At 36.4% G+C, this 27,110-nt stretch overlaps 1 protein-coding gene across 1 annotated transcript in view; it reads right to left on the reverse strand.

Annotated features, from left to right (window-relative positions):
* Positions 1–5,839: 5,839 nt before the first annotated feature.
* RGS7BP (regulator of G protein signaling 7 binding protein) overlaps positions 5,840–27,110 on the reverse strand; it is a 33,963-nt gene continuing 12,692 nt past the window's right edge. The window contains exons 4-7 of the mRNA XM_031063872.1: positions 17,302–17,432; positions 9,697–9,844; positions 8,369–8,439; positions 5,840–6,867 (exon numbers count right to left, since the gene is read on the reverse strand). Coding sequence (XP_030919732.1) covers positions 6,776–6,867; positions 8,369–8,439; positions 9,697–9,844; positions 17,302–17,432 — 442 coding nt within the window. The 3' untranslated portion in view covers positions 5,840–6,775. The remainder of the gene's footprint in view (positions 6,868–8,368; positions 8,440–9,696; positions 9,845–17,301; positions 17,433–27,110) is intronic.

Consider the following 27,110-nt stretch of genomic DNA (forward strand, 5'->3'; position numbering starts at 1 on the left):
GCACAGGAAACAAAAGCAGATACTTGGTGTTTCCTTCAGTCATCTTTCCCAGGTAGTGGAAGAAAAATGTGCACATTGGCAATTGAGCTGCTAAGCTGGGAAACAAACTGTGCTGTAAAATGCACCAAGACCTGGAACAGCTGAATCAAAACTGAAGGAAGCTCTTTTTTCACAAATAGCCAAAGGAAATACCCAGTCACAACACAAAAATTACAGCTTCACCATTCTCTGCGACTTGTGAGACTCCAAGGAAAACCCTTCAGTCTCTTTCACAGTTTAGAGTACATACATTTCTTCAATGTACCTAGAATAATTGAAAGCTCCTTTGAACACAAATAATTTTGTATAACAGGTATTACCCTATTTTTAATACTTATCAGATGAGGACCATTGAACAACAATTCAAGAATATTTTTCTCTTTAAATTTTGCCAAAACTACACTTCCACCCTTAGTAGTTTTCATGGTCTTTAGAGGCATTTTAACAATATACTTGCCATCTTCATAAACTTCTCAAGTCTTTTACCTGCTACTGGCATAATTTTGTAGTGTGAGGACAGCAGCGTGTACATCACTGATTGCAATTTAATATTCTTTTCCTGTGTTCATGCCATTTGGGTTTTCCCTTTTTTTTCCTTTTATATGTTCTCTGTATTCTTCACACATATATTGGTAACGCTGTCACCTATTGTGTTAGTAGCTAGTTTTCCCAGCAGTTCTCCATGGCCCTTCTCTAAGCAGAAAGATAAAACAAACTCCAGAGCTCCAAGCCCTGACAGGTGCAAGGTACTATCTTGGTTCTTCCTGTGAACCAAGGCTGAGACCAACTCTTTGAGATACATTCTCATGGAAAAAAGTAAAACTAGTGCTGAAGGGGGGCTCCAGAGAAGGGGCTTGACCTGGGGGGAGTTGCGTCACCACTTGTCCTCCTAATTGGTGCTTTTTATCAATTATGCTAATTTCTTAAAACCTATAAAAATGTACTCACCCGTGTGGGGTGGAGTGGGCTTTTTGTGGACACCTTTCCATAACTGCTTCTGAAGGCCTTCAAATAAAGATCCCCTTTGGACAAAAAGGCAATGGTGTTACCACTACAAGCTCTACTACCATTGACATTTGTAGGAATATTACTTTAAGATTTAGTCATTTGGTAGCATCAGCTTGTGTTTACAGGACACTTTCCTGAATATTTCCTGCAGTTTAGTCAGATACTTCTTCTGTTGTCTCTTCAATGGTATGTGTTGGTTCTTGTGCACTCTGCAAGCGAGCATAAATGATGGACAAACAAAAAGTCTTAGCCATAGGTACTCAAGTGCTAGAACGAAAACAAATATAAATTCTTTGTGATGCAGTATTATTATGCAGCTTTATAACTGTAAGGTTTTGGCTTCTTTTTCCTTTCAAAAATAAGTCATAGTGAAGAATCATAGCTCAGAATTGCAGTAACGCAATTATGGATAGAAAAAATTGCAGCATCTAGCTGTGAACTTGGAATGGACTAATAACATTTACAGGCTTGTTCTTTAAGCTGCTGAGATAATGCATATTGAACTCTGTATTTACTCAGTGCTTTTGTAGTTGACAGCAGGAAAGAATGTCATAGCTGCAGGCCCCTCTGAGAAGTGTCATGAGTAATGAATCTGACATGGTGCTTGTTATCTGTTTCATGTAACAATCAGTTCTAGGAACTCCTGGGATGTATTTTTAGAAGATCATCTTTTGCAATTCCTCACGTCATCTCTCCCCATTCAAAAAAGGACACAATCTCTGTGTATGCAAAACAGAATGTCACACATGCCAAACTTTTTCACTGAACTGATGATTCAGTTGTGCTCTGAAGTCTCCACAGTAGAGCCAGTGTTGAAGCTGCTAAAAGGTTTTACTGACATTGCCATGTCTTGGGCAGCCAACTTATCTTACCTTGTGAAAATTACCACACATCACAGACTGTCTTGGGCAAACACACACTTGGTGCCTCTTACTACAACGCCTCTGCCCCACGGCAGTAGTACCTGAGAAAGGCATTAACAGAAATTCTAAGATGCAAATCACAATAAGTAATAATAAGGGTGAATAGAGAAAAATATGTCAAAAATGCTTTTGTACTAAAAATGCCAGCACATTTATACTGTTCACAAGAAATTCTATATAACAGTCTATGAAGATTAATTTAGGTAATAAAGAAGAACATGAAATGAGGTTGTGGTAGCAGAAAACAAAAGAGGCACAAGAGTAAAGAAACAAAAGAGATTAGGGGAGAAAAAAAGGGAAAATTATTTGAGAAAGAAGACCAGAAGAACAGGTTTATCTAGAAGAGCAACATTATAGTTTAAATAATAGTAATAAAGGAGAGAAATCTGAAAAAGGCTGTTTGTAGAGTTCATTTAAACTTCAGCAAGATGTACTGAAGATGTGGTTTAGTTTTCTACGTAAGCTAAATATTTGTCCCACTGAGAAAGTGTACTGTGAAGGAGTGATTAATCCTTATTTGTCTGTACTGTGTATTTTCCTGAGGCTCTAACCTAGCATAACAGTTTATAAAATATCATGGCAGAATTTTGACCATCAGAGAATTTTAACAAAGAATAAAGTTGACCTGGGAGAAACACATTGTATATGTTATTAATTGTCCAGGAGTAGATTTAGGCTGAAAATTGGTAGAAATTTGTTTTCGTCAAAGAACTGCAGTCCCAGAAGAGCTGGAAATAACTTCTGGAAGAGGGACCTGAGTACATATGAAGGTCAAATGAAGATATGGCTTGCATTAGACATCAACAGACTGGACAAATAGAAACAGGGGCTCTCTTGGACACTAGAATTCCCATTACTACTGGAACTTAATACATTTTAAAAAAATGGAAGTGAGAGAAATACCACTCCCAAGAAATTTTACAGATGACACAAAATAAGGTAAAAGCTCAAAGTACTAGTGAGATGGAGACTGGTAGTTCAAAGCCAAGTGAGTTCAGGGTGGAAAATAGCTAAGACTGGCAACATGAGGCTAGATCTGGACAGCAGATTATGCATATGCTGGGAATAGCCTAAGTTGAAAAAAAACCAAACACCACATTAGAGGGTACAACCATCAGTTAAAGAATAAAGGTACACCTCTTCAAACATGGCTGGGGCTATTTTTGTAGAACTTCTACAAGAAAATAGAATCTCAGGGAAAACAGTTTTGGGTTTGAGATTAATTATTCAGCTGTAGAACATTTAAAAGTCATTATTACAGCCTTTGCCACACCATGATCCCTAGAAAATATGTCCTGCCCACCTATATTTAGCCCAGCTCAGTTCTTTTTTAAGCAGAAAAGGTTGATCGTGCTAAAGGTTGACTGTACCCTTGGTAAAGGGTAACTCTTCCTGCATGTCAGTCAGTGCCTTGCAGGTCCTAGAACTTAAACAGAACCAGAAGCTTCCCAAGATAATGCTACAAGTCTCCTCATTGACAGGAGTAACTTATGGCCAAGTACAAGCAGAAGCAGATGTATTTAGCTTCTCTTGCCTTTTGTCCATGAAGCTGGACAATAGGTATGATATCTTACAGAGGTAATAAGGAATTTCACCATTACATGGATGTGAGACCAATAGGCATTTAATGCACCACTGTATATTTATTCCTCAGATGGGATAGAAGTTGGTTATTGTATTTCTCCCATTCTCTGACACAGATTTTCTGAATTGTATTGGATACACATTATGGATCTATTGGATCTACACATTGGATCTATTATGTAAATTAACATGCCGATTTTGCATGGTAAGTTCTCATTTCCGGTAAATTAACATGCAACCTGCCACATGTGTTAGCGTACTGTCTACTGCTGTAAGCTTACACATTTTGATTCTGCTCTGAAAAATGTAGACTTTACAGTGTACATAGATATTTGATTTCTTAGATTGGTAATTTATAACAAATGAAATATTTATTTTCACATGAAAAAAAGGTATTTTTTTCACATGAAATATCTGTGAAAAATGTGTGCTATCAGTGGAAGGTGGCTATAAAGAATTTGAAAAGCTGGAGCTGCACAAAGTTTTAGTAAAATAAAAAAGTTGGTGAAACTTGACATATTTGGTGGGAAGAGGAATTTTTACTTGCTTCCTGCCCTGCAAAATAATTATGGTGCCTTTAACTCATAACGCTTTCAACTAAAAAGTTCAAACTCCAAGAAGGATTTAGAAAGCAAGTGCTGCTTTCCTCAGTATTCTCTCTGAATTGCTTGTTTCCACACCTTTAGGAGTTTAAAGTGAAGTATTTCAAAGTACTTGGAAAGTAAATAATAGTTCTAAATAATCTCTAAATAATTTGTATATAATTTCGTTGAGGGAGCTTTTAAGCTTTGATCCTACATTGCTGTATTCCATTAAACTAAAATGTAGTAATATCATTAACTTTTATCTTTCTTTTACCAATATCATGTTGGCTTAAAAAGTTTTCTTATTTCCTTTTGAAGTAGTAAAAGATAATCCACTGCATTCCTAAGTAAACCAATTTTTATCCCTTGACACCTCTTCAATTCAGATACTTACCAGGACTTGATTCATGTCACTAGATGTTAAGAGAACTTCTATTCACCCTTGAGCACCAATATTCCTTAAGTGGCTATAAAGCTTGGGAATTACAGCATGTCTCTAATTAGGATTAGCAGCAATACAAAAAGCTTCAGGTAAGATGCTAGATTGCTTAGAATTATAGAAAGGCTTCAAAATGAACAAAGACTGTGATTTTTGCAGTCTTTAGCTGAGGAAGAAGAAACACTGCCAAAGTTTCCAGAATAATGAAAGGTACAAGGACACATATCACTGTACACTTCAATATACTGCAATCTTAAAGGGCTTTGAAGAGAACATGTTCAAGTCTATCCCAGAATGTGATACTTCCCACTGAAGTTAAGGAACTCTCTGTGATATGACTGATGTCAAGAGCTTGGTAATATTAAGATGTTTACACATTTGTGTCAGTAATGTATATTCCATTGCAATATCTGTGGTTAAAACACAGAGATATGAGCTGTCATGTAACTTGGCACAAGAAATTCCTTGTGATGATATATGGGCAGGTAATGAATTAGACAAGGTCACTGCTTCATCTGCCCATCTGATTCTCTGTGTGTACTAAAAACCAGAACCTTTAAAGAAATCTATGAAATTTTCTTTCCCCCTTTCTTTCTCATGGCATCACTGTACATTCAGTCTTGAATTCATACACTTTTTTTGGCATAAATGTCTTTCACTTATGCTGAAAAAAAATTAATCGTTTAATTGTAGCTACTGATCAGTTTTGCAGACAGTATTTTTGATAGCTATTAGACACCAGGAGTTGTTTTCCAAAGTTTTAGCAGTTGCAAAATCTAGTGTATCTATCTGTGGAGATAGAATCATAGAGTGAGTCTACTGCTTTGAGACTTCTCATGAAAACATGCCAGTGCTAAATGTTAAGGACAACAGCTCTGATTAGTGAGCACAAGGTTCATGAGAAATGTGCAGAAAACTTTAAGGAATTAACTCGGAAAAAACTTGTGCTGTGGACTTCAATTCCATTCTTCTTAAAAATATTTGCTCTCACAAGCACAAGTTTTGTGTCTATAGGAATCTCCCCATTTCAGAGGCTTAGGAATATATATGCTTAAGTATAGTTCATGACCTGAAATCTTCAAACACACCGAAGTTACCTTTTTGGGTGCTATTTAAAGAATTTAGTCATGCATATTTTTTAAATCTCTCTTTGTAAATATCCTTGTTGAAATGGAAATATTGTCACAAATTTGTGTAGTACTCTGACAACAAAATTAGAAAAAACTACATAGTCTGGCAATACAACTAGAAACAAGACAACATTTGATTTAAATAAAAAACTTTATTAACAATGTAAAACGTTTAGTATCTTACAGTCTGCGATAATTTTGGCATGCCTTATAAGATCAATACTTGATATGCAGACACCATGCTTTGAATTCTACTGGCAACAAAATGGGTTGGCATTGTGTTTTACACTGTTTATTTTAATACACCTTCTTTTAATAAATTATTTACTTTTTTCAAAAGCTTGAGGATATACTATTGCCTGAAAAAGAAATTTGTTGTTTCTAAGCATTGTACAGTTTATAGATATTATGATTTCTCTGTATTTACAAGTCCTACCTATTTTCATATATGTTTTTTTTATCATAAATTAAGATATTTTTCTATAAAGCTTTGAAGTTGAGATACAGTGGAAGACTAAATATGAATGAGAGCACAAAAAAAGCAACTAGAGATTTTGTACAAACTCTGTTACAATATTGTTTGAATGTCTTAGAACTTTAATAGTTTTGCTCTTAAATAGTTTCCTATGCTTAAAGACTGTGAGAGAATGATCAAATGTTCTTCTCCTATGCTTAAAGACTGTTAGAGTATGATTTTAATATGATACTAGTAAGAGTACTGTACTACACACAAACTTTAGCTGCAGGTCAAACAATGAAAAAAACCCTCTAAAATTATATATGAATCATAATTAATGTGTCTTTGAGTGATTGAAAGTAAGCATGCAAAACATACTTTAAAAAGTTTTAAATATGCTAGATCTATTCCACAGCCATTTTTGATCACCATAATTTGAAAGTATTGAAACTCTTATTTGAAAAGGGGGATGGAGCAGAAGACAAAAATGAATAGCCTAGTGTTGAAAATATACTTTATAATCAATATTAGCGACTTTCATCTTTTCAGTGGTCAAATAATAGTGGTTTAATCAAAGTCATGGTTTCCTTGGTGCTTCTGTGCCTAATCTTCTAACTTGAGACAAGACAACACAATCCAAAGAATCTTCGCTTCCGTCTTCTTACCAGTGGGTAGGGAGTCAAGTTTAGGAGGCTGCTATCATCTGTGATGAAAAACCCTACGTTTTAATACAAGCATGTACACATATGCACAGAAAAGAGATTTTATCATTTACGTGTCCTAGCAGCACCTACACGATCACAGAATCATTTATGTGTCTAAGATTGAGTCCAACCTGTAACTGATCAGCACCACATCTCCAGAACACGGCACTAAGTGCCAGGTCCAGTCCTTTCCTGAATATCTCCACCACCTCCCTGGGCATTCATTCCAATGCTTGACAACCCTTTCTGCAATAGATCCCATAGAGCACAGAGATAATAATAACCTGAATTTTGCATTTGAGAGTCTTACAATGCTAATTAACAGGATCTCCATTATAATGATGATTACCTGATCCTGGGGCATATCTCCGAGTTTTAAAACTCTGGGATGCTTCCTATCCTGCTGCACAGGGGCAGTGATTTTCTGGTCATTGTTGAAGGACAGGGTTGCCACCAGGCAACAAAGAAGAATTCTGTATGCCTTTATCTCTGTTCTGAATTCAGATTTCTCTATGGTTTATATGCCCCCAATTTGTCTTTACCTTCCTTATTTCCAGCACACTCTTCTTCTAGACTAAGCCTGGACCTTTCATCACTCTTCCAGTCTTTACAATTGTACATCTGTATCACAAGTGATTCCCTTTTACCTTTCAACATAGTTTTCAATCAAGCTATCCTGCCATGAAATCTTACTTGAATAATGAATACAATCATTCTATATTCATCTCTTAGCGTATTATGATGAATGCCAGGCTGCTTAGTTACTTTGGATAAGATCTAGGACACATTCAGTACATTTCATTGGCTGCCACTGTGCAAAGACTGCACCACATTTAAAGAACACCCATTATCAAGAAGAAATCAAAATGAAGAATTATTATCTTAATGCTGTTCTCACAAACAAATAGAGTGTGCCTGTAGATGTGTAGTATTTAACATGCCAACAAAATGAAGACCCATTGCCAAATACATGCATAGGATGGAGACCCTGCCCACCTGTGCATTTCTATGGGGTGCCTGATAGCTGTCTGTGGGAAAAGCAGCCTGGTGGCAGACTCAGGGCAAGTAGCTTTTCTACAGAAAGTCAATGTCAGGTCACAGAAGCTACAAGCCTTGTGGGGGTGAAGCAAACCTCATCACTCAGAAGGATCCAAGGATCCCTGTCGTAGTCTGTGCAATTTGCACCTTCATTACCTTTGAGAAAGAAGGACTCCAGACACTGTGAAGTAGTTCTGCTCCTGCCTTTGTATCACCAGGAAAAGTCTATTATTTTATCTACAGATATTGTATCTATAAATTCCAGAATATCTCATGTGAAACTCAAGAGGCCAAAGATCACGTATTAGATTCTGGCTCCACTGAATCAGCAGGGAAGAGATTTTGCCTAGATTTTTCTTTTTGTAGTTTCCATAAAAGGACCCTAGATTTTTTTGTATATAAAGGAAGGGAAACCCTTAAATTATCTTAATTTGTATTAAATAAAGAAAATTCATAACTTACCTTGATTTTTCAATGGTAAAGGCATAGTCTCCCTGAGTTTACTTAAAAGGTTTTTCATTTCTCTCATATCTCTGTGGATACAACAGTTTAAAAAGATACAATGGAACAACAATTGGAGACTGCACAGGGTGCGGCTTACAGTTTTATATGCAAAAACAATGGAGCAATAAATACAAAAATCTGTTGAGGAAGCATTTGGTTTACATACATGTCTCAGAAGATGTGTACTAAAAGAAAGAGCAATGAAATTAATAGGGGAGCACTTTTATGAAAGTCTGATACTAACTTCCTAGTTCAAATTTATGACCTACTCTGGCACTTGAGTATTTAACATTAAAAGCCTCTGGGGGCACAATGTGACCCTAGAGGCAAAATACACAATATGTCTTAAAATTAATATTAGCTAGTACTAATATCATCTTCATACCCCTTATCAGCATTTTGTAGCTTGTGCCATGAATGTGTTTCACTGTTCAGAAGAAAATTATAACATATGCAACTAACCCTTGATACTTAACACTGCACATTAAATGAAAATTTTAGGAACAGGGCTATCATTCTCACCTGCGTCAGGAGGACTCTGGCATTAGATTTTCTGGAAGGCAGATGATGGAAAATATGATAACAACGCCTCATCTCCAAAAGCAAATCACATTTTGATATTTTTTGAAAGAGGCCAGAAATTTCCAAGGTTTCCATTGTGCACATAGATGGCAGACCTACAGGCTGGTAAAGTCTTAATGCTTTCAGGATTTAAATCCAATATGGTCTTGCTTCATTCTTCTACACATAAAATGGTTCTCAGAAATGCAGCAGCATGATTAGTAAAAAATTGCACTGTTTATTCTCCACACTATGGCCCAGTAGAACAGAACTTGGCTTTACGCAAATGAGCATGTTAACAATTCAAATCTCAGCTGCAACGTAGTATACAAAGCCTCAAAATAGGACTTTTTGCACAGAAATGTTGGCCATCAGGATTATTCTCTAGTAAAGGGTCTCATTTTTGCCTTTCAACTGCATAGTTAAGAGAGTAAGATAATACCGCTGCAACATTCCCCTTCCCCTCCGAAAACTTCCAAATTTAAAACTATGGGTGGAACTAACTGAAATTAATTAGATTCTGTGGTTTTGATTTTGAAATGCATAACTGGAGTCTGGCATATTTCAGGCGTATTTCACAAAATCAAAAACTCTGTTAAATGTATCAGAGAAGTTAACAGGTTATTTAATTTACTTACAATTTTCATAGTAGCAACACTGGCTGTCAAATTAAAAAAAATCCTAGAAAGAAATTTGTTTGTTTAGGAATGAAGTACTATACATACCTTTCAGTGTTTTCAATATCTGTGGAAACCTGCCATAGATGCTGTTGAATATCTGTTGGTGATAATGATGTGTCTTCTAAAATAGGTACTTCAGAACTCTCCTCCACTTTAGTATCTAAGATCTTGGGTGGGCCACAAGGTTCTTTTCCTTTAAAATATTTAAACAAAACATGTATGCCTATTATTTATTGATTAATACAGATACTCAAATTATCTAATTGATGCTTTGAACTTGACTTTGCACAATACAAATGGAGAAAAAGACTGCTTAGATGCAAACTCGGAGTAAGAACTGTTCAGAAGCAGAGCAGACCACGCCAAACTAGAAATCAGTGCTGCCATATGTTACTCTTACCAATTTAAAAGGGTTCAGTTAAATTCCAGTGGCTCTCATGGAACACAAAATAACAGCCAGAAAACAAAACAGAACAAAATAAGTGAGGAAGCTACAACACACACTCTAGAAACAACTTCAAAATTCTGACACTAAAGAACACTGCAATCCATGTCTCCAAGTACTACAGCAATACTGAGGGAAGACCAAAGACAAAAATGTGAAATTTTGTACTTTATGATTTAACAGCAATATAAAGCTGCCACCACCCACAGCCCAAATGCATTACATTCTGAATTTCTGTGTTGACACCCACCTAATCCATGCTCCCTGTATAAAAATTAAATATAGTGTTGCAATTGAAGGGGGGTGCTTCATGACAGATCTTCCAGGGCTTTTATGAGGAAGAGAATGGGATAAAGGACTGGATCATGATAATGGAGCATTCAAGAAAGTTAACCATCAGAAGATTATTTTGGTAAACCGGCAAATCTCCTTTGGACTACCTGACAGCATTCGTTTTCTGTAGTGGCAAGTACAATTCTGGCACCAAATACAGAAGAAAATTCACACTGGAGTGCAGCATCCCAGACACTGTCAACATTTAAACCAGTAGTACAAAAAGTTGCATAGAAAATGTTTTTTCATTTCACAATGTTTGCAATTGGAAAAGTTTTGATATCAGTACAAATCTGAGTAATTCCTGTAAGGTTTGACAAAGTATATGAAGAACGAGAACAGCTAATAGGGCTGTGGTCATTCAGGCCATTTTTCTGGGACACTAGAGACCAAAACTGCAGACCATGGCATACTGCTCTTCCACATCACAAATGCATATCCCTGCTATCAGGGAGCTAAACTTGTTCTTTAAAATACAGAACTTCATGGATCATAAGACAACATTTTTGGGTAAGTTATCTAAATAGTTGCATTCTGGTAAATTATTTCCTTGAAAAAAAGAAAGAAGAACAGTTATTCTTAGCTACGTGTCTCAAACTAGATGCTGCTTATGCTACAGAGGAGACTTGTTTATGTTTTAATGCTCTTCAAATCCAATAGGAAGCCCACAGTTACCCAAATGAATCCTAAAGAGTGCATGACATGACCATAACAAATTTAGCCTCCATGAAAGAATCTCTTGTGTCCCTTCTTTGCTGTTTACTGGCATCCACTGCCAACTTATGCTTTGTCAAATCCTTCTGTAATCCACTTTAGCCATTGAAATGATAGATTACCCCAACAAAAGGAAAAATAAAATGTGATGTTTTCTGATTAAGTTGTTTATGTGAGGTCAGTCAAAAACCCTACATGTCCAGGAGCATGTTCCAGAGAAGGATGATCATATTACTCCTTTTCCAAAAGCAGTGGAAATGAACAAGTAAAGGCATTATAAGAGAGAGGAGACAGAGAGAAAGAGACCAAAACTTTTCTGTTGGTTACAAGCTGTTATGCTGAAAGATTATTCAATTGCTTGTGGAATAGCACACTAAGCCTGCTTCACAGATTACATGTTTTATACTCTGTATCACCCTATAGGTCTAACTTTCAAATTTTTCTTGTCCTTAATTGCGGCTTATGCTGTTATTTTAAGGTGATTTGTATGCTACAGTTTTCATTGTTCAGTCATAAAGCTTTATTATTTTTTCCCATCACAAGAAGCCCATAACACAACATAATGTTACCAATGTCTCACATATTACTTTTTCACTAAAAAGGTTTCAGGTAAACCATCTTATGTGCCACTGATATCACAAGGCATTACTCATGAAACATGGTATTAGTGGATTAGTTCCATTATCTTTAAGTGTTATGGTGGAACTCTGACCTGACCTTTGGTGACATGCTGGAGAGATGCATCCTTCAGGGATGTGAAAGGTGTTTCAATGGAAACAGTAACAGCACTAGATGAAATAATAGTAAAGGTTCTTTTTCTCAGCTTGATAACAGAAGCAGAGATGGTAATGTTCTTTTCATCAGCACAAAGACAAGCTCTTGCAGATTTGGCAGAATGAACTACACAGATCTCTTTTCACCTGGAAAAAGCTCTTTACCAGTAATTCTGTTGTATTGTGAGCAATTCATGAAGCCTTTCTTGAACTTCAGATCATTTGTTCAGTCTCTTGAAAGCAGTTAAAGAGTCAGCTAATAATAAAGGCTTTGCTTGAATAATGTATGACTCAGGCATAACATTTCTACCCTGGTCACAGCCTATAGGGAAACAAAAGCTTCTAATCTTTTCATCCTTACAGTCACTGGGTAAGGATATCTTCTGTCATAGATACTTCAAAAAATTCGTATGAACCCTTAATTTTACTTTCAATGTAGTCAGTGGAAAGATTTTTAGTAATTTTAGTTGCAATGATATATTCTTTCTTTTCTCATCAGTAATTCAGTTTGGGGTTTTTTTACTGCAAGAAGCAGGAAATGCTTCTGAATGAAATTAAATCAATTTAGTAAATAATGCTGAGGATCAAACTTGAGTACGGATAAATAAGTGGGCAAAAAATTGTCAGTTCAGTAAGGTTACATGCATCATCTGGTTTTATGTGTCTTACCTGTTGTGCCCCTTATTGCTTCTGTGGTGATCTCTGTGTTTGCTTCCTTCATGTAACCCTAGGCACCTACTCTTAGTCATCACCTAATTCTCACAGAACTGTGATGAATGAAAAAAAAAGAAAATACAAAAAAAAAAAGTCCCTCAGTGCTAGTTATATTTCACTGCAGAGGAACTTGAGATTTTTGGGTGGCATACCAGACTAACAAAGCTGAGAGACCCCCTCTCTCAAAAAGAGAGCAGTGTTTACATCAGGTTTCTAACCTGGCAATTAAGGATAAATACACAAGCTATAATATCACAGCTAAAGTGCATAAGCAGGAAAACCTAGAAAGGGGAATAGGAAAGAATTGTGCAGGAAGTAAAAAAGGTATTTGACAAATATGGCTAACAGCCTGAGGAATTTAATTCTTCATTTACACTCAGGACCTGCAGAACTTGGAGACTGTCTCACTGGAAATACTATTATTAAAGAAAATGCAATAGGAACAATTATTTTATGATGAAAGTTGTGTTACCCTCCTTCCATGGCTGTTCTTGTCTCATTCCTTCACTTTTTCATAGGGTGCATGTAAGAATGGGTGTCTCTTGATTTTGTTTCTCCATACCTGTGTGCCCTTCTGCACTCCTGCATCTTATCCCTCTTGCATAAGTGATATGTGTAAGTAATAATACATATCTACCAGTCTTTAAATAGAACACTGAGATTGTAGGACAACCATTAAATAATGCTTCCTTTCCCCTTCAAAACTCTAAGAAGCATGTCATTTAAACAAAGCCAAAAAGCAAAAAATCTCTCCACTGAACCGAGGGTTTATTTTTGTAGTTCGTAAAATAAGCCATCACTTTTAGCTACTATTTTAAGGAAATACATATTTTTATCACAAAACACACACTGGAAATACAATAATTAACTATATGAATTTCTTACATGAAACACAAGTAGTATGCATGCTTGATTTTCCTGTAAGACTCAATTTTTGCCTTTTTTGCATGACTATACAGGTACCGGTACTTTGGTTAGTGCTGGTATCATTCTGCCCTCACCTGTTTATATATGTCAGGTGGGACTCATACATCTCAATAACTGGTACTTTTTCTTCATGATGTGCAACAACATATGACACTAAACAATTAGGATAAAAGAAAGATGTAGGCCCACGTATGTACTTATATGAGTATTAGTTAGCCAGATCTCCTGGCCTTATGAAAAGGAGGAGTAATAGAATAAATGATCAGGTAGCCTTAGTAACTACAAAACACTTGAATTAAAGATACTTAGGCATGATTCCTTGTGCTCTTTGCAAACTTTCTGAATGCTGAACTGTTGAATCATTATATATTCTCAACACTGGGCTTTTGTAGTGTAGGTATCTTACAAAAAAAGAATTATTGAAGAGCACTTACCTCAGTTTACTTACTGCATAACACAGTTGCAAATATTTATGGCTTTTGGCCCCATTGTGGCCATTACATCTCAAAGAAATAACAGACTATCTGCCTTTTCTAGCAGCAGTTCTATAACAGCAGTAATTTATTCTAAAACACTGTAACCATGCAAGAAATTTCTGTACAGGAAGATTTATATATATCTCTACAGCAAAAAAAGGAATATTTGTTCAGCTGGAAAGAAAGATAAGAAGATATGAGAAGATATGTGCTGTGAAAGACAGTCAACAGACCCTGATCTCAGACCTTCAAATTTTTATGTGGTGTTTCCTTAAGAGAGTATCTTTCCTAGTAAGACATCTTTTTTTTGTGCTGGCTGAGTTTCTCTTAGGAAAAGAACATCAGCATCAGCAAACTGCCTTAGTTTTATCAGTTCTGTAGCTTATTTGATACCAATACCTACGTTATTATTTATAAGCCACAGGTTGCTGAGAACAGTCTGCACGTCATTCTACTTGAATTCCGGCTGTGTCCTGAGTAAGAACATTGGTGAAATCTCATGGGAGGTTTAAAAACCTAACATACAAAATACAAACACCAGACATGCTCACTTATGGGTTAAACAAAGGTTAAGGGCAGTACTCTTTGTACACAAGAAACTTTTTTATATGGTCACTCAGATAAAAAACTGTGAAAAACTAAACAAATGGAGAAACAAAAAACACAGCAGCATCACAATACATGTTATAATGGTGAAGTTATTGTCTCTTTCCTTCCTAGAGATAAATTTATGCACTTTGCATACATTAAAGTATCATTCTCAGTAAGTAAAGAAATCAACAAAAAGTATGGGTTCAGAATGCTCCTTTGAAAACTGTATGTTCTGTCAGAACATAGAATAAATAAGTTGCAAAGTCATTTAGTGGAACATCCCACTGAAAGCAGGGCTAGCTTGCATCAGACTGCTCAGGACTATCTGAGTTACCAGTATCCCCAAGAATGGATATTTCACGGCCCCTCTGGGTGCCTGTCTAGCATGCAGCTACCTTCATGGTGAAAAAATAATTAACACAGGACTCGAATTTCCATCATTGCATGATGCCCTTGCAATACTTCTAGGTGTTGCCAATACTAAGTATTTAATACAAAAAGCTATTGTCTATTGGGTATTCAAATTATTTGAATCCCTGTCATCATATAGTTTTTGCCTACTATGTATTTTTTCAAAAATGTCACAGAAGCTTGGAGCCAAGTTACTGTATTTATCTCTAAACACTCTGTCTGGCAAGGACAAAAATCACTATTTGGTAGGGCCAGAATAACTACCATGATGATCTCTGTGGTGAGTTGAGAAACTGATGTCTATCAAAGTTAACCTACTGCAAGGTAGGAACTAAGATGTAACTCCTCTAATCCAACTTTAGACATTGAATAGTTTGATGTTTAGCTTAAGTTATTAATGTAAATTCCATCTAGAAGTAAAAGGGAGAGACAAGACATTTCAGAGCTACTCAGGTCACTTTAAGCTATTTACTTTCAGCAGTACAGCAGATGGTTTGACAACTGTTGCCAATACTAGGAAATGCAGTACAATCTGTCTTAAAAGCAATGACTCATTTCGACAGCTACTATTATCTTGTTCGACAATGGCTCTCCTAATTCTCCCTGTTCCTATTTTATAGACTAATTTTTGACATGAAAAAATAATTGAGAACCACAGTTAAGCATTTACAAATTTCCCATTCTTACTTTCATAATAAAAATATCCCTGGCTTTAGCAGTATTCTACAGGTAGATATGAAAAGTACACTACAGGATCTTTTAGCATGACAGAAATTGCAACAGGTTCATTACAAGATCTTTATTACAGTTCATTATAGAATTTTTCCTTGCTTTACCTAGTTTTTTATTGATGAGATATTATCTGAGGAAAGAGGAGTTACAATCAGCACAGATACAGCCCTAATCAGCCTGTGTCATCACTGAGCAATGAGGTTACTAAGTAAACTATACAGTAAATTATCAGCATTTCTACATCTTCCTTTCAGTAGGCACCTAATCAAGTATGAAATGTATACTTGAGAGATGCATTTTCACTGAATTGAGGACATCTCCTTTCAGTTCCAAGTCTAGTATTTGTTTTTATAAAAGTGGGCATGTTTTGAACCATATTTATCTACTTTTTGCTATGGTAGTGTTTTAGGAATGATACTCCCCAATTTAGTGCTATGACTGACATTCTTCTAAACCACAGGCCACTCTCTCTCTCCTCTTCCTCTTTCTGTTGGGGCAGGCTGGAGTTGAGAATTGGAGGCATGAAAGGTGACGATCACATGTTCAGATAATGGAACCAGTAAGAGATAGGCAGCAATAAGAGGTAAGCAGCAGTGAGATAAGAAAACTAATAGTAACAGCAACATTATTAATAACGTATCTTGCCTGACAAATATGTCTAACAACACTACTTGCTTTGCCCACTCATCTGACTAATGACAGCTGAAACTTAAGGAACTACTCTTTTTAAAAAAGAATCAGACTTTCAAATGGTGAGGACAATAGTGATACATACCTGATAAGACACACGTCTGCAAGAATGATGATGAATCTATAGATAGGTTCCTATAGATACCTATAGGACCTACCTATAGATATATATATAATTCATTTTACAGTTTGGTGCTTGTTGTGATTTAACCTCAGACATCAATGAAGCCCTACACTTGCTCAGCCCTGGCGGGATGAGGGAGGCTACTGAACAGGTGAAAGTGAGCAAACTTCTGGGTTGAGGTACAGACAGTTTTAATAAGTAAACCAAAAGCCATGCAAGGAATTTATTCACCTCTCCCAAAGGGCAGAGAGGTGTTCAGCGATGCCCAGGAAAAACAAGGCTATTTCATGATGACTTGGGAAGACAAATGCCATCACTTTGATGTCTTCACTTTCCTTCATCTTCCCCTTCCTTATATGCGAGGCATGATGCTATATGGTGTGGGATATCCCTTGTGTCAGCTGGAATCAGCTGTCCTGGTTGTGTCCTCTCACAACTCCCTGGGCTCCCTCAGCAACCTTGCTGGTGGGGTAGGGTGAGGAGCAAAAAGGCTCTTGACCTCTTGTGGGTTTAGCAATGACTAAAACTAAATCCCTGTATTATCAATTCTGCTTCCAGTGTAAATCCAAAACATCACTCCATAATGGCTACTACAAAGAAAATTAACTCCACCCCATCCAATACCAGGACAGTGTTTTGTCTTTTATGAATATCCAGACAAGCCCCAAAAGACTGTTCTTTTTCTAAAACAACCATCTGGGTATTTGTGCAATCCAGTACCTTTCCGATGAAACTGCAGCGATCCTAGCAGACATATGGACTTTAGCATTTCTGTTGTGTACATTTCTAAGCAACATTGCAACTGGATATATAGTCTACAGATTTCAGGATGGATTTCACCATCTTCTGGACTGAAATAAAAAGAGAAAAATGTAGTTAGGAATGAGACTAGAAGGGTGTGAGGGTCATAAAATCCACTTCCTTACTGTTGCAAAGGCATCAGAATCTGCTTCACAAACTATTACGCTTTTTCTACCTAACAGTATTTACAAACAATTCACTAGAACTATAAAACTAGGCTTAACATAGCTGAACTTGAGCTGCCTTTGGCAAGACTGCATGTTGCTATTATCTCCTCTGTGTGTTTTTAGAAAATGGGTAAATAAGTGACTGAGACATTTTCTCTTTAAATGCTTTGGATAAGTATTTTCTGTGAGACTGAAGCCTTCTTTTGTCATGCCTTGGTCTTGACACAGATGCAGGAGATTACTAGGCCACTTTAACAGTCCCTGTTCAGATTACAAGTCCTGTATCAAGCATGATCAATCCTACTTTGAAGACATTCTCAATAGAAACAAGTCAGTTTCAGCCTACTCATTCTATACATTCTGCCTGAACTTTTTTCCCCCATATTTAAAGTAGTGATGTGATATTGCACTGTGAGGAGAATGGGATGCACAAGACTTTTTTCAAGGAAGTAGCAACAATATTGAAAACTAAAATTGAAATCCTACACCTCCATTTCAGGACCCAATTCTCATGCCTGGTTGTAAAATAAGACATTAAGTATCACTTTTTTAGGCTGGAATCACAGAAGTAGAAAACAGTACAATGCTTAAACAAGAGAAAAATTAAGCTAAAAAAGAAAAAAACCACCCCAGAACACACTAAAGATTGAAGAGAAAATATTCTGGAATTGGAAGAGACAAAGGATGATTGGTTCCACCTGCCAATCCGTTACAAAGCAGATGTCATCAGAGGCAGGAAATTACTGGAGCGTAAGTTACAATTGCTGTGGTCTATTACTACAGGAGCTACTCCAAACTTATGGTAATAAACCTGCCCATCCTAGCAGCTTTATTTATTTTGGCTAGACTGTAATACTTTTATTTCCCTTAAGCAACATCTACTCTTCCACTACTGAAGTCTCGATTTGTTGAAAAATTATCATGCATGATACTTTCTGCATCTTATCATAAATACAGAATAAAGCTCTGGTACAGAACAAAAAGGGTTCAACCACAATTCTGCTTCCCACCCCACAATGTGTGCATCACTTATTGTTTCAGCCCTTTTCTCAATGAGCACATAGTTACTTCCTTTAAAGGAAAAAACTTTAGAGTTCAATTTACTTTCCATATTTAGAATGTACGTCCAAAATTTAGGTCTTCAAACTTACTGCTTATTTCACGCAATACCTAAGTCCTGAAGCTCCACCAATAGACACATAGGCCTATTCAATTTCTGCTTAAGTTTCCTAGATGTCTGAACACTTCTCTGTGACCAAGGTTTCTTCTGCCCTGAAGCCATTGGCTTGTCTATTCCACCTGAAGGGGATTTGCCCATACATATTCTTGTGCAAAGTGGGGCCTGCAAAAAATTTAAGCCACCAGAGATGGTAATAATTAGCTTTTTCTGTTCAATTATGAGAGCTCTTTTGATTGGGAGATACAGTTCTACTCCTCTTTTTCATGCAAGAAAAGCTGAATCTGTCTAGCCCTCCTGAGCACTAGAATTATTTAACTACAAGTCTGTCCCTAAGAGAATTAGACACTACATTGTGACAAGGTAATTTCCTTGTAGTAGATTTAGATAAAACAAAAATATTGTTCTATTTTTCTCTGCACTATTTCAGATAGTTAGCAGTCCTCAGACCCTCTCGGAAGTCATGGCTACTACAGGAATATTGTTTGCAATGTTTATTTATAATTTACAATGTTCCTTTCTAGCTGTCACTGACAAAAATATTTCAGGGTCTGCACACAGGTATCAGGAAACAGTATTTTCCTTATGCAGCTGGTAAATTCCTATAAAGCAAAAATGTGAAAACTTTTAAACATTATTGCTCTTAGTGACAGAATTTTTAATTGTGAAGACTGGGAAGGTGGCAATTATAAATAAGATGTTTGACTCATGAGCCAATTCAGATTTATAAGTGGCTTCCTATCTACAAATAAGTTGGAAGAGTATTCAAAAGCATAGTAATAGACATTTTAATTGACTTTTTTTGCTGTCATAAATCTAGTGTGGTTTTTATTTGCAAACTCCATTTATGAACAGTATGAGAGTTAAGAACTAGAAACATCAATAATATATGCATGTTCCAATCCATAATTGTTTTCTCAAGAATACAGAACATTTCTAACTAGACTACGGGCAAAATTCTTCTCTCATTTGCAAATCCAGAGTAACAGCAGTGATATCCAAGAAAAATATTATATAGAGTTTATACAATGAGAATAATTTCCAGCCCAATATCCTCACTAATTGTCTCAAACTATTTAATTAGTGTTTAGTTGTAATAATGACCACAATAATTCCATTAGTTTGCAAGCAAACAATTTGCTTCTATGTATATATATAGGCCTCACTTTCATCTCTGAAAGCCAAATGCTCTGATATGAATGCCAATGAAGATTTTATAATCCCTGAATTTTGTGTACAGGGCTTAACATTTCCTTTTAAAGCATTATCAATTTTTCTGTGTGTACAATGCCATGCCATGAGAAATGCTGAATAGGGAACTAGTACAGACATAAATTTCAGAATGTTTGTTACGATATGTTTACGATTAACTATTATTAACTATTATTTAATAGTTATACACCAAATCAATATTTATCTACAAAGGAAAGTTAATGCAAACTTCTAATATTCTCCCTCAAGCCAGCCGGTCAGTTAGTCCAGCTCATTTGTAATAAGACCACTTAAGTTATTCAAGAGAAACCTCATATAACATGATCTTATACAATGCTGTGCTAAACTGTGTTTGTAACAGAGCTATAACATAATAGCTTATGTGCACGTGGATGTATGAGAGCTAGCACAGCACTGAGCACCTGCCCAGGAAACACAGACCAGCAACTCATTGTTGACGGTATAAACTGTGGTTACAAAAGTGAAAATGCTGTGTTACTCCTACATAAAACAGCAGCTTAAGTTATGCAGTTTATCAGGCTGCTATTAGAAGTATAATTTTTTTGTAAAAAGAAAAGTAAGTCTATAAAATCTCTAATAGATTATTACATTCTCATACTTTAACCATTGGTAAAATCTATGGATTTCTTTCCATAAAATCCTGCCGTTTAAAAATCATGTAATGTTGTTCAACTGAGTATGTTTATAAAGCACTGAGAATAAGTGGAATCTTCTTTCCACTTTCCTAAACTGAGATTTAAAATAAAACCTATAGAGGGAGCTCTTACACCAAACATATAGTACCCACTAGCATTAAGAGAGGTAAATGAAGTTATTTTGGTAATTATTTTAGAACTCAAAGAAGAAAATATTAAAATGCTCCTCCTTAAATGCAAAGGAAAAGAGTAAAGATTCATTTAAAAATTATTTTCCCTCCAAAATAGTTGACAGATCATTTTACTGTACTGCCAAAATGTTGGTTACAACTGAGAAAGACCTTGAGATTTTCCTGAATTTCCACAGGTGCCCAACATTCACAGCTGCACTAAAATTCATGAAATTTAAGTGAAATTAAGCAAAACATAAGACTACTAAAACTGAAAAATTATTATGGTTGAACTTGAGACTTTTAGTCACACATTTACAACAGAACAGCATGTTACTTTAAATATCAACAACATAAAAAATATAGACAGATGTACTATCTCTGGTTAAAAGAGCAGCTAAGATATATGAAGGGTCTGGTAAACCTTTTTATAAAAGCATTGCTTTGACAAATTCTATGCTTAACTCCAAATAAAAGTATTAATAGTTCCAAAATACTATAAGCCAAAAAAACTATCTAGACATATAATGAAGTCTGTCAGTCTTCAAAGCGAAAGGAAAACAAACATTTGTCCAGTCAGAAGTGAAAATTAAATCATCAAATTGTGTCTAATGCTGTATATATGTGCTTCCCTTGAAAAATAATGTAAGTTGGCTTGATGAGTAGTGAAAAATCATTGTCCACAAATATTACCCTGTAAATTGTATTTTAAGTTAAAGTCTGAAATACCGTAGTTTAGAAATATAAAGCAGTAGAAGGATGAAAAAGAAGAAAACCAAACTTACCTCAGACATGTGCTTCTGTTTGGATACAAAGTGTGACAAATACTGCGAAGGAGATACCACTTAATCCCCTTATATACCAAGTACCAGAAGCCCCTCTGATTACAGCTCAGGTTCAACAGCCTACTAAACCTGTCCCTGCTTTTGTATCTCAGATTGATTATTTCTTTATCATGTACCCATACATCTTTGAAGGCAACAAAAGACTGGTGAATTCATTTTGAATATAGGTAGAGAAGTTGTCCAACAATGGTGTTTTTTTCTAAGCAGTTCCTGGGAAAATGTTCTTATTTGTGTTCCTCCCATTTGCTGGGGTTATTTTTAAAAAAATGTACACAAACTGCTGTCAGCTTCAGCGCCATGTGTTGGTTTGTTGTTCTCTACTTATGCAATACTGTGATACAATTGCTATTCCCCACCCAGTCCAGCCAGGAAAAAAGCATGGCTTGTTCTTCCTAGCAGACCCATAAATGACTGCAGTACTGTTCTTGTAAAATCAGATTGTTGTTTTGAAGCAGTTACAACAGTGCTCGCAGTAACAGAAGACATGATCAGGTTTAGTTTTGTTGGAACAGTGTAAATCTCCAGTAACTCTGATAAGGCTGATAGAGTCAATCTGAGTATATGATACAACCAGCACAACAAAACCACAATGCAGTGGCTCATATTTTAGACACACATTGCTAACTCCCAGGTTGATAACATTTTAGATATTTCCATGCTAGAACAATTTAGATACAACATTAAAAAAAAAAGAAAAAGGTTTGAAATGATCAGAATCAGAGACCAGAATTTTTTAGACTTCTTTCCTCAGAAGTCAGTTTCAATGGCTGAACTAACTCAAGCAAGGGCAATATGCAAATTACCAGAACACTATCCAAACTATTCCACTGGAGGACAAACCCAATCATAAATCACTCAGTACATGAGTAAAACAGCACTGAAACAAGAGATTCCATGTAAACTCCACTCTAGGTAACACTAGATGTGTTGGATGCAGTTGCAATGTTCTGCTAGTGATGGTGGCAACAGGGTGCCCATTGTGGGATGAGGTGAGGGTCTTCCCTGTGCTAGACACAGCCAGTTCCTGCAGCTCTGCAAAGGATCCTTGGCAGGACACAGCTGAACCTATCTGTGGAGCAAAAAACTTATTTTCAAAAAGGGCAAAAACAGCCACAGGGAGAAGGAGTGAGGGGGAAAAAAAGGAGTAAGAAACAAGAGAGGGAATATCAGGGTAAGAGAAAGGAGGAGGCTCTCCATGCCAGAGCAGATCTTCTCTGCAGCCCACGGAGCACAGCAGAGCAGATGGATGTTCCTGAAGGAACTGCCACCTGTGGAGAACCTATGCTAGAGCAGATTTTTCTGACAGGACTACTGCTTGTGGAGAAGCCCACACTACAGCTGAAGAGACTTGTGAGGAGGAAGGAGAAACAAAGCAGATTGGTTATGGACTGTAACCCCATATTCCCACCCCACCTACATAACTCAGGAGGGCGGGGGTGGGTAGAGGAGTCTGGAGTGAAGTTTAGCATGGAAGCCAGGCAGAAGAGGTGCTAGCTTGACGTTTCTTTCCTCTTCCCATTACTTAAATTAGTAATTATTTTAATTTTAATTGGCAATAAATGCGGATAATATTTCCCAAGTCAAGCCTGCTCTACAGACAGTCGATGTGCCTATCTTTATTTCCACCTAATCTTTCTCTTCTTCCTGTCTTCTCCTCATATTCTGCTGAGGAGTGAGTGAGCAAGCAACTGGGTGTGAGTTTGGCTGTTGTCTCAAAATAAGATAAGTTAAGCTTAAAATCCCTAGCAGGATATTTTTAAGTACTCGGAATTCCAAATGAAATTGTATGTGTGTCTTCAGTTACACTTTTGAGTTCTCATAACATTTAAAAAAAAAAACCCAAACACATGGCTTGACAGCATACCCTAACCCCATTGTTCCTTCCTTCAGCTGTCTGACCCTTGCTTCTACTTTAGACAAATCGAGGAGACTTCTGCACTAGTCAAATATGAGCTGAACAGGGCCTTTTTCGGCAGGTTATCAGACAACCTGTTGAGAAGGTGGTGTCCAGTTAGATGAAAGAAAACTTTGGGTGGGCTCTCAAGTCAGCCTTGTTAGCTTTAGCCTCAGTTGAACAAAAAAAAAACATTCCACAGCCTCAAATTATATAATACCGAAGAACACATAAATCAAAACCATTACACCGACCTTCCAGAAAAGATCTGTGCTAACCAAGAAGGAGACAGTGACATTAGCTGTATATGCAATAACTTGTAAGCTTATCTAGGAAATTCCTATTCAGAACACTGCCTTGTCAGCATCAACAAGTTGTTCTCAAATGAATTTGATAAAAATGTAGAGAAAGCACAGATAAGTTTGTGCTGTCCAACAGGCTCAAGCCCAGCCTCTTTTAAATTCCCTGCAGGCAGCTGATAGTCATGCTGCCCATGGATTTGCCCTTTGACTTTAGTTAAGCTGCTGTGTTATTTAAAATGTCTCTAAATCACTCACTGTTTGTTAATGAATGATTTATAAACTCTACCTTTCAAAAGTCTGCAAAATATATATGGATTCATACCTACACTCCCATCCAGTTCCTTTGATTAACAGTTGTACAAGAATTTTATGAAAACTAGTATCTGATGTGAGGTCATTTATGAAATTGGTTCTGATCTGTGTGGACAAACAGGGTCAAACTTTCCAGAGAGCCTGAAGGAGAGTTAGGTGCTTCAGGCATTTGATGCTGTAGGATATCCAGGTCACAATGGGCTAGAAACATCCTGGATGAAGAAAGAACTCTGCTGCAGGCAAGTGATGCCATCTGCTGTTGACCATTCTCAGGACACTAAACCAGATGATTCCTAGATTTGTGACACTTCCTTTTGTCATTTTACTTTTGTTCTTAGTACCTTCTTTGAATACAAATTTCAACATATTTTTCCAAAAGGCATTCCATAAAGCATTAGAGTAATTTGGATGCCTGTTTTCTGTTTGTAACTTGGATTTTTAGTTTTCCATATTTCAAAATGAGAAAACTGGAATGGTTGTGAAGATATGTTAAAATGAGAAGAGGCAAGGAATAATGCATTGGCTTTTCCTCAAAAATATTACAAACCACCTAATTAACTATTTAAACCGAAAGAAGGATGTTCTTTAAGTTTCACTGTGATTTGGTAAGAGCTATATTGCATTAACAACTATTGAAAAAATCTATACATTTTCATAATCCTTTTTTTCTGTCTGCTGGTCAAATAGACCAATACCATGACTGCTACAATTCTCAACTGGAAGGAAAACAGTGCCTACAGTAGATATTTCCAGGTTGCTCAGAATAAGCTGGTGTTCGGGATTTTTTATGTATCAAATGCTGCTAGGAGTGCCTGAATATATCATGCTTATACCTTGGAGTATTTTTCATCTTTTTTTTAAGAAATACTCAAATTCTTTAAAGAAAAATTCAAATACCTCCATATAGAAGTATTCCAAGTGAAAAAGAAATTGTGTTATAGAATCAGTAGAATCTCACACAGCTCCACCAGATACTTCACAGATCAAATCTGTAAGAGTAGTTAGAAATCACAGCTGAGAGACTGAGAAAACTTGAATGTGTCAAAAAGAAGAAAAAAAATACAGGGAAATAGAAAGAAAAAAGAAATAGATTAGCTTCCTGAATTTAAATTCATATATGGAGAAAGAAATTTTTAAAACCATCTGTTGATAAAATGTGTTCAGGAAGCAGTATTCTAGCAAAAAGAACTTTGCAATTTTTTCATTTAGATTTTTAATCCTGCTTTGGTCTTCACTTGACTTTGTGAACTGGTGTTACTTTTGGTTTTTTCCCTCTCTGAAAAGCCCTTTTTTCTGCTTGGGAAACAAGGATTTCTCCATGAAGTCTTTCTTTAGGCATTCAGTATTGTATATTAGCAGCTGCACAGACATACTTCTTGTTTCTGAGTCTTGAATGATCCAAAATTGATTACAAAATGCTATACACACACTACTTTGGGTAGGTCTGCAGCTAAATTATATGCCCAGACTTTGGAATGCCCACAACTTTGGTGCACTGAGACTCTTCACTCTGCATGAAGGGAGTGCTTCTTCAGCACACCGACTCACCCTGTTCTCAGTCTTACACACTGTGGTTGCAGTTGTCATAATATTCCCAAGTACCAAACACTACTTTGTTGGTGTCGGGGCTTTTTTTGGGAGGGCTCATAAACACATATGGGTGGATAGTGCTGTTTCACCACAATAACAACTCCAGAACTGTTGGAAATAATTGGAAGCTGCTGTATAAACATGGCACTTTAAAATATTTTGCCACTCAGCCATTTGCCACGCTGCCAAGGTTACCAGCAGTACATTTGCAATGATCTCTCTTGCCATGATAGACAGAGATATGAAGTGTCAGCTTCTCTTTGCTCACACAATAAATGCAAACTTGTTTTCTTTTGAAATGGGAAAGCAGTTCTGTCAACAACTTTGAGCACAGAATTTAATATGTCAGTGTTTGAATTCTTACGCCAGATCTGCTGCCAGGAAATGTTCATGATGGAAGCATTCTTATGAAAGATAAGAACAGTAAGATAAAAAATGGAATATAAAAGAAAAGAAGACCTCCTATTTTAATGTACAAATAATGTAGTATATTATTTCTCTGATAGTTAAAAATTATATGGAAAATGTAAATGTAAATCTATAATTATATCTATCAAGGAGAAAATTCTATCCAATAACAGCCAACACTTCAGCATATTTTAACTTTAAAACATGAATTTAAACAGCATTTAACTGGTAAGACTGGAATGCTTCATTTAATGCTGCATCAAGACAAGATCTTAATGCCCAGATTCAATTATTTAATTAATTGTTCAGAAACAGAGTGATAAAGCAATTGGAAAAATTACAACAGATTTTGTACACCTTGTTGAAACTGGTTGGATTTTTTCCAGTGGAAGCCTGACAGAACTGGTATCTCCCATGGCTGGAGACTGATCTTGCAAGGTACTGATGATGCTGTTAAGCGTAGCTACTGTTTGGTACTCTCACTAGAGCAAGCCTCCATGTACCAAGCAGCTCACAGTAAGGGTAAAGTTTTTTCTAGTTGACTAGACAGGAAGTGCAGCACTTGAAAGAGATTGATCAAACACAGATTGTGAGAAGGACATGCTCTTAACTGCATGGCCCTGCACAATTAACTTGGCAACGTCGTTGGCTGATTTCAGTGAGGGGCACTGAATCAAATGGTTCCTTCTAACTAAAGAGCAATGTTCCAGAATGTTGAGAAATACTGAACATTAGTAAAAGCATTTCCATTAACCGGCAATTCTCAGTCCAAGACTTACAAACAAGGAGGCAAGAAATCAGAAGCAAAATCCCAGTATATGTGGAATTCTGATATATAAACATATTGTCAACATCGTCTGGCTTTATCAGATTCAGTGAGAATCAGAAAATATTTCTGAGAACAATATTAAGCCAAGAACAAAGATAGGCAAAGTGTCTATCACCCAAAATTGCAGCCATGTGGGATTTCTTAATTGAATAGTATTTAGGAAAAT

This window comes from Geospiza fortis, unplaced genomic scaffold (assembly GCF_000277835.1).
Source record: "Geospiza fortis unplaced genomic scaffold, GeoFor_1.0 scaffold397, whole genome shotgun sequence".
In the NCBI taxonomy this organism is placed as follows: domain Eukaryota; kingdom Metazoa; phylum Chordata; class Aves; order Passeriformes; family Thraupidae; genus Geospiza; species Geospiza fortis.